This window comes from Echiichthys vipera (assembly GCF_963691815.1).
Source record: "Echiichthys vipera genome assembly, chromosome: X".
Lineage (NCBI taxonomy): Eukaryota > Metazoa > Chordata > Actinopteri > Perciformes > Trachinidae > Echiichthys > Echiichthys vipera.
In genome coordinates this window covers 18,946,358-18,960,155 of record NC_139825.1, presented here as the reverse complement: position 1 = coordinate 18,960,155, position 13,798 = coordinate 18,946,358, and the positions used below count along the sequence as shown (strand labels likewise).

At 38.1% G+C, this 13,798-nt stretch overlaps 1 protein-coding gene across 1 annotated transcript in view; it reads left to right on the top strand.

The window, feature by feature from the left end:
* tox2 (TOX high mobility group box family member 2) overlaps nt 1-13,798 on the top strand; it is a 95,597-nt gene that overhangs the window by 69,045 nt on the left and 12,754 nt on the right. Inside the window, exon 5 of the mRNA XM_083938439.1 lies at nt 13,453-13,722. Within this exon, the coding sequence (XP_083794565.1) occupies nt 13,453-13,722 (270 nt within the window). The remainder of the gene's footprint in view (nt 1-13,452; nt 13,723-13,798) is intronic.

The following is a 13,798-nucleotide window of genomic DNA, read 5'->3' as shown; positions in this document are numbered from 1 at the left end:
ACGCAAAAATAAGTGCAACACATACTGCATTGTGAATGTGATATTTTGTCCAAATTAAGTTTACATGCAGGGTCATTTATAAGCCAATAGATAACGCAAAAAACAAAATAAACTATAGCTTTTAACAGGATGATCAGTGATCTTTATAAATGTTATAACCTCCCAAACCTTGATATTTCTAACTGGCCCTGAGGGAAGCTCCTTGAACACATTTGAGAGCTTTTCAGGGCTCTGCTTCAACTTCACCGCAAAAAAGCAGCATATAAAGCGAACTCAGAAATTTCTAAGTCAAATAGGCTTCCTGGTGAAACTACCAAACCGTAGCAGAGATTCATTTGTGCTGAGAACGGAGTGTCTATTAAATTGGTGCCTCACCTTGACACAGCCTGTAAAGCAGAGTAATTAAGCAAACTCTGGATTTCAAACATGAGATTCTATCATAATGAATACCTCACTTGACATTGATAGATAAATAATGAAGGTCAATTTTAATTTAAGACAGTTTATTTTGGATAAAAGAAATATAGTATTTGACCATATGTAGAAAGAAAGGGATTTTGCTGCTGTTGACATACTGTTTTTGTGCGACCAAGTTTCTCTGTGTTTCTGTGTCCTCACTATAAACAATATCTCTGCTGTTGAAATGGATCCACTACATCTGGAGGTCGGGCCTTACGTACATTCAATCTTGAGGACATAAAAAAAATCCATTAGGGTTCATCTTTCCTGCATCAGCCATTCTATTGTGGTGCTGCAGTGAGATCTGTTTTCATCAGGCAGATTCAATACGTGAGCTGGGCAATGAAAAGAGTGCAATAGAGTTGGATGAAGAGAGTAGGGGTGAGGATGGAGAGAGTGTATGGGGGGGGGGGAGCAAGAAGAAATTGCAAAGAGGAAAGCGGTAACTCTTATTCAAAATGAGCATATACCTCCAGTTTTCTGTACCTCCTGGATTTCATTATTAGATATTTTCGAGATAATTCAGTTGAGTGAAATAAGGTTATTCTATCTCAACAAAAGGCTGAGAGCTTCAGCTTTCTAAATGCGTTCCTACGTGATTCAAGTATGAGAACGTTTGAAAGTACTCCATTGCTGGTGCAACAATATAAACATAAAATAAATAGGGCGATTATATAACAAAAAGCATTTAGAGTAGAGCAGTATCACTACAGCAGTTGATCGTATAGTCAAGAAGCTGTTACACAGAAAAGACAGTGTGTTTTGTTTGTGGTGTGAATTGTGGCACTAAGAGGTGTTTAGATGTGTTTAGGTGGACACAACCGTGGATTGTGGATGTGGATCCTCTGGACCGATGACAATATTTTCACTTGTATAAAAAATAAAGACCAGAGGATATTAAAAAATACGATTAGTGTATTTTTAGTGTTTATCTACATGTCCGATGAAAAGACCAAAACTAGATTCCCTATCATGTCTGTAGTTTTCTGACCATATCATCATCTTCTTCTTCTTCTTCTTCTTCTTCTTCTTCTTCTTCTTCTTCTTCTTCTTCTTCTTCTTCTTCTTCTTCTTCTTCTTCTTCTTCTTCTTCTTCTTCTTCTTCTTCTTCTTCTTCTTCAAATATAGTTTCATATATAATTTCTGCAAATGGACTGGCACTGTAGTACGTTAGTCAAACAGGAATACATTTGGATGGGGACTATTTTCAGCTGCAGACATTTGGTTTACTTTAGTGAGTATTCACAGCAGCACAATGGAAAATTTACTTGATGCCAATGTTCACGGTAATGAAGGAACCTGTTAGCCAGTGTATCAGTGGGGCTCATTGCTGTGTTTTTAGTAGTTACACAACAATGGAGGTCTTTGGCTGCACAGGAAATATATGTAAGTGGATCTGAATCGAATGGTTAGATTAATCAAATTAATTGGATAATGGGTGTCAATTCATACTGGTCACTGGTTCTTAATGTGAACATGTGCTTGTTTTTGTTCTGTGTTGTTGTAGGGCAAAACAGGTAATTTAAAGACATAAACTTGGGTTTTTTGGAAATGGCTTTTTTGAAAGGCTTAGGTATGTTCTGACATTTTACAAACCAAACCATTAATCAACTCAAAGGGCACATGGACTCTGCCATGCCCTGTCTCCCAATGTTAATGCAGTTGGAATATTCCAACACCATGTAAATGCAGCACGAATGCCCTATCATTGAAAAATAATTTGTGTTTCTGTGATACAGATCAGCTTCAGAATTTATGTCAAAATAATCTTCAGATTAATTCGCAATGAACATAATTGTTAGTTGCAGACATGAGAAAACCATTGAATATAGCCAGCCTAATCATTTAAATAAGGCAGTTTAAATCATCAACAGAGCAGGAGTTGATGGAAGCTAACTTTTATGCCGAGGTGGTGACTTTTAAAAATGTTTTTCTCCTCTGCTGACTCTCAATACCTGAAAGATATAATTGACTGTACTCTCCTAATTAAGTAAAGATGCCATTTTCAATTCATAAGGTTCTTTTTTTGCTGAAGCCCCTCCTGGCCAAACCTGATATCTTTCAGAGTTATTTTCTCTGATGCACTTGGCAGGGTCTCTCTCTCTCTCTCTCTCTCTCTCTCTCTCTCTCTCTCTCTCTCTCTCTCTCTCTCTCTCTCTCTCTCTCTCTCTCTCTCTCTCTCTCTCTCTCTCTCTCTCTCTCTCTCTCTCTCTCTCTCTCTCTCTCTCTCCACTGTCATAGCATCTACAAGTTCCAAAACACATTAGACATTTAATAGCCATGCTCAGGTTGCATTGATCTTATCAATACAGCTCAGAAAGATGCACATATCTGCTGCTGCTAGTGAATATTTTCTGGACTCACAAGTGAAGTGACCTTGTTGTTGTCTGTTGTGTCTTTATTTACATCAAAACATGCCTGAAGCAAAAACTATTTCATTATCAGCTGGATATAAATATTAGCTTCAAACCTGTGCTACCTCTGTAATCTATTTGAATAGCTCAATATTCAATGATGGTATGTTCAAAATGATCCTCAAATTCATATGACCTGTGCCTGCGACTGAAATAAATGATCTTTGATTATGTTTTTTTCATGTTCCTCAGTGATGCATACAATATTAGTCATCATCAAACTAGCTCTGGTGTGATGTTTTGAATATGTAACAGATGATGAATGTATAATCAGCGAGAGGATGTTATGCGATGTTATACGGTTATGCTTAAGCAGAAAGAGGTATATGCAGCCTTGGTGCTATCAAACTCCCAGGTATTATCTCATTTGTTATTTTCCAGAATACAAGATGGGAATCCGCCTGAATGAGGGTCAGTTCTTTGTAATGAGGGTGGTGCCGGCTGTATTCATATTCAAATACATACTCTTAATTTCTTTTGTCACCAACATTTAAATGTAGGAATTTCCTCCCAAGCTCTTTATCTTCAGTTGTTGAGGTTAATTATCAAGTGTTAATCCCACCTCGATTGTCATGTTAAATTGAGTGTATGCCCGTGCTTTCTATTCTTTCTTAAGTTTTTACTCACGAGGCATTAAGTGCTCCTGGCAGGTGCTGGCTCTCCAAGCCTGCGTGAATGAAATATGAGCTGCAATGTCAACTGAACTTGTCACAGACAAGCTAGGATGAATTAATGATAAGAGAGCAGAGGTGTGTTTTAATGTGTTCTCTCTCTGATGGAGGGTCTCAGCAAACGTATTATCGCATACTGTACACCTGCTGTTTTTTGTATAAACATGGGACAGGGAAAAAAAGGTGGATGAGAGATAAAGGTGATGCATTTATAGAGACAATCTTGGTCTACTAATACTGAGTCTGAAAAATGAATGTATGTCACACCCCTTTTTATCAAGTGACTTTTTAGAAATATTGCAATTAAATGTGTTTAGACTTTTCCCAATGTGGACTTTTATGCATTTAAATACTTCTTGCTCTTTGAGGCTTTGCCTTATTCTATACTATTCATTTAGATGAAGAAAACCTATTTCTCCTTTGAAAGACCTTAATTTTCAGTCATTTTTTAAAGGGATTAGAGTGTCTGCGAAAAAATGATGGAATGTGTGTCGCTTTCCACCACAGTTCAACAAGCCCAGTGATAGAATGGGACTTGTATTAGTTATTACAATGTTGATTCGGGCATAGAAACAAAATATCATTTGCTTATTTGATGGCCTCTTGAAATCTGCAGGGAAAAAAATGGGCTGTTCTTTAAAGTGCTTCCCCCTCTTTTCACTTTTTTGTGATTATTTATTTTCAAATTGTCCCTTAGGCTAATGTTCCGTTTGGCATTTCACACCTCCCTGTCCCATAAATGAACCATCACAGCCATAAATCACTGGACAAACAGAGACTTGTGCAAACCCTGAAAGGTTCAGAGATTTATGTAACACATTCATGTTTTCCACTTCCTCATTTTAGTACTCCACTGCTAAAGCCTAGCTAATAAAAGGGCCTATTAATATTTCCTGTTGCCTAGCAACGGCAGGCAGCAAGTAATAGCATTCTGTGGAAAAATAGATGACCGATAAGGAAAAATTCAATTCTTTTCTCATCTCCTGGGAGAAAGTGCCTTATTTCTCTGGCAATGTGATATGAAACTGTAGTTGTATATTAACAAATATCTTAAAAGAAATATGGGTTATTTTCCAATTTCCTCATTTTAAGGGGATTTTTTTTGCAGGCTGGAATGGCAGCTCATCTATTTTCTCCGCCCTGATAAAGTCAATTAACCTATCGGATTAGGCTAATCAGAGGAAAAGGTGCCGACATAACTTATTTCTTTTTTATCAGAAATTCTAAAGAGATGATGTTAAATAACACACACTGTACTTTAAAAGGATCAGTTCTGTGAGACAAATTGCATTTTCTATATATTGCAGGTATAATTTCAACTTGTTTTGTAAAAACATAGGCCAGCTTCTACAGTATGGTGAGCAAGGGGAAATCTCGTCTAATAACGCTGCCTTATCAGTGTGATCACAGGTAATGGAAGAGGATCTCCACGGCGACAATTTTCAATTTAGATAATTCATCACATCATATTTCAAAAACAACCGAGTAAAAGATGTGTTATCACACGTGTTGTTGTCATCATCGTCCTCCATACTGTAGATGTGATCAACAGCAGCATTCAAGCAAAGAACAGAAGCTAAAGAAACAAAGGCAGATTCAGCTGCAGCAGATAGCCGGTGTTATGAAGCAGATCCATAGATAAGGGATTTCATATTACACTTAGCCACAGGCCCCTGCAGAGATTTATCATGCCATGAAATCATGTCCATATTGCAATGTACCCTATCTCAACCATCCATCAGCTCATTCTGCTTTTCACCACCAGGAATATTCTGCCCTGGTGGTGGCGCAGACCCATCCCCATGTCATCTCACTCAGGGACGTCTCCCCCTGCTGTGTCACCAGCCACCAGTCCAACACAACACTGCTACTATGTCTGCTAATGTGCACAAGAGTGACTCGAGCCAGGATGATTAAAACTCTTTGTGTATTCATGTAACGCAGTGCGTAGTGTGCAGTTGTGTTACTGCACCGGACGGCACAAGCTACAGGCCAAACTCATAATATTCATTCTTGATGGAGCCAAGTAGCAGACAATGTTTCTAGAAATGATTGGATGATTGTCACCAGTGGTGTAGTGGAGGGTATACGCAGATAGACGGACATATTATTTTCGCATGACACAATAATAAAAAAAATGTAAGTTTACCCAGTCTCTTCATGGTTACATACTCGTCTACCTAGCAGTACCCCCACCTCATGAACTACCACTACACTGATTTGATGTCGGAATAGAAAGAAATGCTGGAACGAAATCTCACCAAAGACACAAAATGATCTTAAATAGACTGTATCTTTATTATGTCTTAAATTTCATGGCATTTTGACTTAAGGTTTTCTTTTATTTTGTGTGTTTTGATTATTGAAAAAAGGAAGTGTTCATTGAAAAGTGAAGACTCTCTTTGTGTTTGTTTTCTTTTACCAGAACTATTATCTGAGCAAAACAAAACCTTTCCTTGACCATAAATAAGTAAATACATCATATGGATGTGTAGGGTCAGTTAATGTGGGTGAAACCCTGTTTAAAGAGATCTTTATAAAAATATGTGGGTTTTTGTTGAAAAAACAATAAGCCACATACATACATACCTCAAGGTGTGATTCAGTGAATCGTGTGATCATGTGTACCATACAAATGTCAATAAGTTCACTTTGATGGTAGTCTGCCATCTGCAGCAATTGTTATAGTTCAAAGCTGGAGAATAAGGTGAAGATGGCTTCTGTCAGAAATGTGTGAAATCTCTCTGTGAGGGGATTTTACACAAATGAAAATCACCTTCGCCATGACCCACGCTTGTGTGGCACATACAGTATCTACTTTCCATTTGTGTGCTCTTTCTTGTTTTTGTGTTCATTATTTCTGCATCTACATTCTTTCTTTTTTTTGTGCGAGTGTGGGCACGCCCACATACACACACACACACACACACACACAAAGTGTGTTTGACACAGCAGTCAGGAGTCTCATTAGTGGGAGCAGAGGAGCCTTGCCTTCTGCTGTCAAGTGTGTGTGTGTCCCTACCGCTCCTCACCACCGTCTCCTACATGTCATGTCAGGCAAGACTGTGATTCTCTGACGCTGTGCTTTGTGAGGTGAGCTCGGAGACACGCCCGGGCTGAGAAGGAGCGAGACAAGGGAGACAGTGAGGGAGAAGAAGAGAGAGAGAATAAGACTGAGGCACAAGATAGAGAACTGGGGGTGGGGGTTTGAGGGAGGATAAAGAGCAAGAGAGAGAGAGAGAGAGAAAATAAAAGCAAAGGAGGTTCTGACATTAGCAGTAATGAGGAACATGGAGGATGGTGCCGAGGGGGACATCATGACATTACTATCTGCAAATCAACCACTGCCTTGTTGCTGCCATAGATTCGCTGGGAGAGGCGTTCAGGGTAGTACAGTACAGTTTCAAACCAACAGTCAATCACAAGCAGGGATGTCAGCCTTTTTGTGCAAGTGCTTCCAGCTATACTTTTAGATTTAAGAATTAATATTAATTATGGCCACAGGCATTAAGTACTTTCCATAAGTAGGAAAATAAAATACCAACAATCATAAAAGTTTACCTTTTTTGTGATTGCCTTTTGTTATTAATTCACTTCTCTTTATGTCAGCATTTATCTGTATGGCACAACTTAAAAGTAATTTTATGAAAATATCAAATGTGTTGGCACAGACTCTGTTTGGTTTGCGAGAGGTATAGTGGAAAAGTCCATTTCAACAGTATAGCTACTTAAGATGTTATTGGAAATTATTTTTTCCCTCTTTTCAAGTTTATGTTGAAACTCCTAAGTATTTCCTAACACTGTTAGTTTGTGAGGTATTGCCGTTTTTCTGCCGGATAAATTACATGATCACAGTTCGGCGCAGGAGGTGCAAGAGCAAATATTTAACTTTTTTCCTGATGGCTAGTGTGTAATTGGAATGACTGAAAGTGACCTTACAGTGTCTTGTTTTGGCAACATGGAGTGACTGCGAGGCTGTTAAATAAAATTAGGATTTAATAGTGGAAATACACCTGGATAATAACATCATATTACAGCTGAACCAAGTCTCCTTGTCTTAATGAATATAAATTTATAAGTTATGTTGACTACTTTTTAAAATGCATACAATTAGGCTTCAACAAATTCTTAAAAACATTGTTTCTTCTTCTTAAACATCCTGGCATCTGTTGCCCATCATATCTCCTTACTTAGCATCTGTCTGATGTCACAAGAAGGCAGAAGCAGCATTTTGCTTTTGCTTTTATACTTAAGTAGCGTATGATTCATAAATCTACTCTCTTATTAATTCTCCTCAGCTTGTGTAAATGACCCTCCTGGGTATATATAAGCTTGATAAACCGAAGACATGGATGAAGGGAGAGAGAGAGAGTGAGGAGGGAGGGGTTGAGGCTTGAAGGCTCTTTGAGGAACAGAGTTGTTAGTGCTTTGCCCTCGGGGTGAATGAGAAGTAGCTCTGAGGGCTGTGAGGCCCAGGGTTGGCTCCCCACCTAAAGGCGTGTTTACCACCATGTTGCACGGCGACTGTGCTTTTGAAGGATCAGTCTTGAACGCGCCTCTAATTAAAGCTGTCATGGCTGGGTGCCTGCAGGGATAATGTTCTATTATTATAGTCATTTGTTTCAATTAAACGCTGGGTGATTTTACAATAGCAGCCGTGAACCTGTGTGAGTGAGCCATCACTCTAAACAAGATGGCTGCAGTCAAGCAGCGAGTGAGGAGAGGAAAGTCTCAGGACTCCTAGAAGCACTGATCACTGTGTATCCAAAGAGGGCAGGATGGGACCGAGAAAGAAAACAATTTAGCAGATGTTGTTTCTCAAAGGTCCCATATTAGCTCATTCTCAGGTGGGGTTTCTACTAGAATACATTTACATGCTTTAATGTTCACCAAATAGATTATTTTTCTCTGTCTGTCTGAATAAACCTGTATTGACCTCTGTCTGAAACGCTCCATTTTAAGGCCTTTCTCTTTATGCCGCCCTACAGAAAAAGCCCAGTCTGCTCTGATCCATTCTGATTTTATTATTTATTTATTTTACAGTCAAAATATAACAAAAGTTTTCTCAGGGTACTTTCCACAAGGAGTGTCAGTGCAGCCCGGGAATGACTGTAACAGTACCATAGCAGCACTATCTACCTATTATATAGTATAGTGGTGACATCACAACTTTACAGCTCATTTAAAGGCAGTTTCCTAATACTATGTGTGGATTAAGGGTTTTAGAGTCTCACTTTTTTTATGTGTCCTGTGCAACATTTTACCTTTTTATTTACATTTTAATGTAACTGCACTTAAAAACCAACATATTAATAAATATGTACGTAGTTATTTTTAGATGATGACAAAAATTGACATTTATTGATTCTTCAGCATCAAGAGACTGGTTTATTATGATGCCAGGGCAATAAAACCTTATATAGCACTCTACCTTCTTATTTAAATGATGAAACAGATGCCACTCTGCTATAGTCATCATAAGGACAGAGCAAGGTTAGCTCTCCTCTGGTGTGAATCTCTCCTCTTTCTCCTTGTAGCTGTATAGGGCTCTCTTCTCCCCTTTTCTCATCTATGTGCTGGTGGTCAAATCCCCTTAGCTAAATCAAATGGTGCAGGCAATTGGAGCGGCCGTGAAACCATTTCAAAGGTAAGGTCAGTTGGAGCAGGGGAACAATGGCTTTGTGATATTCCATCTCACACACAATGTGCTACACATAATTGGAAAGCCTTTGTTATTTGACTCCCATTTGACTATGATGTACAAGATGTGAATACAAACACGACAGGCGTAACGATGGCAGAGGAACGCGTTCACACCGAGTTTCCTGGCTTTACATCACAGTTTAGGTCTGCCTGGCTGCTCATCGCCAAAAAGCAATATTTAACTGTCCCCTTGCTAACTTTGGAGATGGATTTTAGTACTTAGGTCATGTGGGTTGTTTTCCCTACTTTTTTTTCTCTGTTATGTCTTTCTGCCTCTCTCTGTTCCAGTGTCCTCTTTCCTTTCCTCTTACTTTCCTTCCCCTCCATTTATAAGAGACTGATCTCCTGGGGCTTTTCAACAAACAATTAAATTGCTGGAGGTCTAGCACAGCTATGGCAATACCCAAGAGAACTCAGAATCCAATTTTATGAATAATCTAAATATAGATAAATATAAATTCAGGGCGCTGCATTGCTCACGTTAGCAGTTATTGGTTTATAGTTGTACCACAAAATGCAGCGAAGAAAAAACAGAAGGAAGATGAGCAATGTATTAAATGAGGTAGCTGCTTTATTATGTTTAGAAACAGTTTTCTTAACCTAAAACATCTATTAGGTTTAACCCCATACAAAATAACATCATACAATATACTGTACAAGCTGTAACTATATACTATGTTTTATTGAAACACCATACTATACTACATTATAGGGACCAATACTAATTTTAGAAGGGAAAAATACACCCATTACCAATATGGTGCCTGATGTCGATTGGACCTATGATTTTATTAAAGAATACTTAACATTATTACACATTATAAATATATATATATATATATATATATATATATATATATATGTATGTATTACATTGTCAGCCACTTCTAAATGAACAATGAGAAAATCAAGAATAAATAAATAACAATTATTAAAATAAAATAAATGGCTAAATAAACATCACAATGAGTATCAGTCAATTGCTGAACATTTAAATAAATAAGAAATAAAAAACAACATTTTAGAATCACCTCAAGTTTCATTTCTACATTTTTTGTTATATAAAAAAAGGTAGGTCAATAGGCCAATATCAGCCGATAATATCAGCTGACTGATGTATCAGTCTGGCTCTACTATGTTACTACACTTCTCCTTATATTATGCTTCATATCCTTCACTTTATCATAATGCACCATAGTATACTATATTATGTTAACGTGTTACTTACACATTTGCATTATGTTTTATTTTATTGTTACAGACAAACTTTAGGAACCACTACTTAATCATACCATAAATTAGCCTTGCGTACACTGTCTACATGGACCTGTTGACTCTGCTATTAATCTAACCACTGTCACTTTATCAGCACCACTCACTTCACTGTGCCATTTTGTCTCCAAATATAACATATTTTCTATTTTTTATTCTGTTCTTATTTTAGTCTATGTACCTCTGATTATTTATTATTTTTTTATACGTACCTGTATTCATCTGTGCACTGCTGCAAGATCAATAAAGGTGTATCTTATCGTATCATTTACAAGCTCATATATCCAGAAATAAAATCATAGACTGCCTAGGTCAAGAGTCCATTTAAAGTCAGTGTGTGTTAAATACTAAAGGCAGAGAGCAGTGACCAGCCAAGTCCTGTTACTCACTGACTGTGCTCTCTTCCTTTGGCCAGCCATTTGGATGATACCATTAGGAATTAGCATACAGTACCTATGGCAACCAGCAACCTTTGTCAGATTCTTTCATAATATTTGTACAGCCATCTGCTGCTTGCTTTATTTAGCTCGGGCTTGATGGCGCTATTTGATAACTTTTTGCTCTCTCTGTCTCACACAGGTGAAACACCCAGAGACATTTCAAATAATGACAAAGGCGTGACTATTAGAAGTAGATTATCACAGTAGGAATGAGTCATGAGCACTAGTCCTTTGGGCTTCATACAGATGCTTTTAGGAACTGTAATAAAGTAATGAACACTTTCATGCTAAGGAATCAGTGTGTTTATAGTAGCTATATTCTGCAACTTCAGTTTCATCCATCTTTTACTGGAATGCAGTTTGTTCCTGTATTTTCTGGTGAGTCAATGCTGTAAAATACGAGAGTGAAGATAAACAATGGCAGATGGAATGTGTTCTTGACTCAAAATAAAATCAAGTAATACAGTGAATTATGGATTTTTTTTTATTTTTTTTTAAATGTCATTTGACTCTTGTTTTTAATGAGACGAATAATGAACGAACAATGTGTGTTAAATGAATCCCTGAAAATAAATGTATGTACATCTGTAAGAGCCTGTGCGACCCTTTTATGTTTCCACTCTTACGAGGCCGACACCCTATACCTACGGTGCGGTGTGCCTTCCCTCCGTGAACTCCTCTGTTCTGCATGTCTCCTTCTTGTTTATATTAAACATGGTGTGGCTCAGATTAAAGGGTGACAATTTTGCCTGGAGGCTGTTGCTATGGAAATGCGTCTGCTATAGCTATGATAGGCCATTCATGTTTGATTAATTGGTTTTTCAATGCTTCTTGGTTTGTGAGGACCCTAAAGAGCAAGTCCATGGAAAATGGAAAATTAATGGATTTCTATTTCCTTTTTCCCTCCCCAACCCAGCCCCCTCCCTGTCTTACTACTTATTTTGCTGAAGCTATTTCCTCATATTTTAAGAAGAGTAGTGATGGTGTTTGGAATTATGTTTGGAAGTTGGAGATTGCCGTGGATGGGGGAGGTTAGAGCTTGGTTATTTGAAATGCAAAAGGAATGTCTTTGTTCATGACTGCCTTTTGTGTGCAGCTGCTGAGGCAAACACAGAATCTAATGTCGTGTGAATATTATGAGTTTTCAAAGCAGGCCAGAGCCACGTACAACATTACTTTGTTTTGCATTTTTATTCTAGCAATCTACTGGGACCAATTATGATTAGAGAGCTGAGCCTTCATCTTTGAACCTCTACTCATGTTTATCAAGACCTCATATGCTGGGGCCTTTTTAATTTGATCTTTTTAGCACATCACTAATGTGTAATGTATTATTTAACTCGTAAATGTTTCAAGGAGCTAACAAATGCTAGTTCATCACTTTCTGATCTGTAAATGATCAATATTCCCATTTATGCCTACATTAAAAGCATCCTTTGGTTGGTGCTCATGTTCTGTCCTGATGTATCTTGAAGAAATGCTTTTCATGTAGTTGTTATTGAAGATCATTTAAGGCGGCTAAGAGCAGAACTTTGCAAGAGCTTGAGTCTGTAATCACTCTGAAGGATTTCTCTGTGTGTGGGTCATTCTCCAGCTGCGAACATCGTTTTTGTTTCTATTTGTGGGCCCCAATTGTTGAAAAAGGTGTTATTTAACAAGGCAGTAAATTATATGTTTCTCATCAATAGCACACAGTGAGCATAATATACTGTATCTGCAGGGGGTTGATAGGGTTGTTGATCAATGTAATTGACACATGATTGCATTGCAAGGTACTGATATTTCTCTTATAACTTAGTTTTCAGAAGCATGAACTGATCGTCTTCCACCAAACACCAACCAGGTCCTGAGCCTGTTGCACCTCCTGGTGATTGTCTGTATAAGTAAATACAAACCAATAAAACATTTGGATTGTACCTTTAACTGTAACAGAGTACACCCTAATATTTCAAATTATTTTCAATTTGGCTTAAGGCACCACTCCCCTAATATATAGAAAATGTGGAAAAACTTTAACTTGAATTATTTTGAAAATTTGAAAAAACACATTCACAATGGAAACAATATAGAAAAATATATACATTAGATATCATTTTGATAATACATATCATTATATCACCCACCCCTATCTTTAACTCACTGAAAATCTAGATTTTCTGGCTCCGGTAACAGGAGCAGGTCATAAACACACACAGCCTTCATAAAGTTGTTAGTCTAGTTTGTTAAGGGTGAATGGTATTCACCTTTCGGGAGAAAAGAAAGTTATTTATTGTCTGAGTGAATTATCTTGGTTGGTTGGGGTTAAGAGACTAGAGAGAAAGTTTTTTAGAGAGATATTTAGCTGATTAATCACCAGATTTTGTCCAACACATGCATATTTTCTCAAATTTGAAAATGTAATCTCCACGTCTTTCATATTTGGCTAATTGGCAACCTTTTATCACTTTGAGTAGAGGAGAAGATAGTAAAGCTGGTGTTCTTCTCTCACTCCAGATGCAGGAGATGGCTTTGCACCACCACCACCAACAGCAACACCATCACCAGCACCCAGACGGCGCTCATTATGACCCCGCCCGTAACCACCCCCTGATAAACAACTCACCTCCGATACTGCCCAACCCCATGAGTGCACTGACCCAGCTGAACCCTCATGTCAGCAGGAGTGCACTGCCTCATGGTTCCCCTTCTCCTCCCGGAAGTAAATCGGCCACACCCTCCCCCTCAAGCTCCAATCAGGAAGAGGAGACTGATCCTCATTCAAAGGTACTGATGTAGCAACGCTTGTCTGACTAGTAGTAGTGGAGCAGGAGGTGAGGGCTTGGCTTCTTAGAGATGGTTC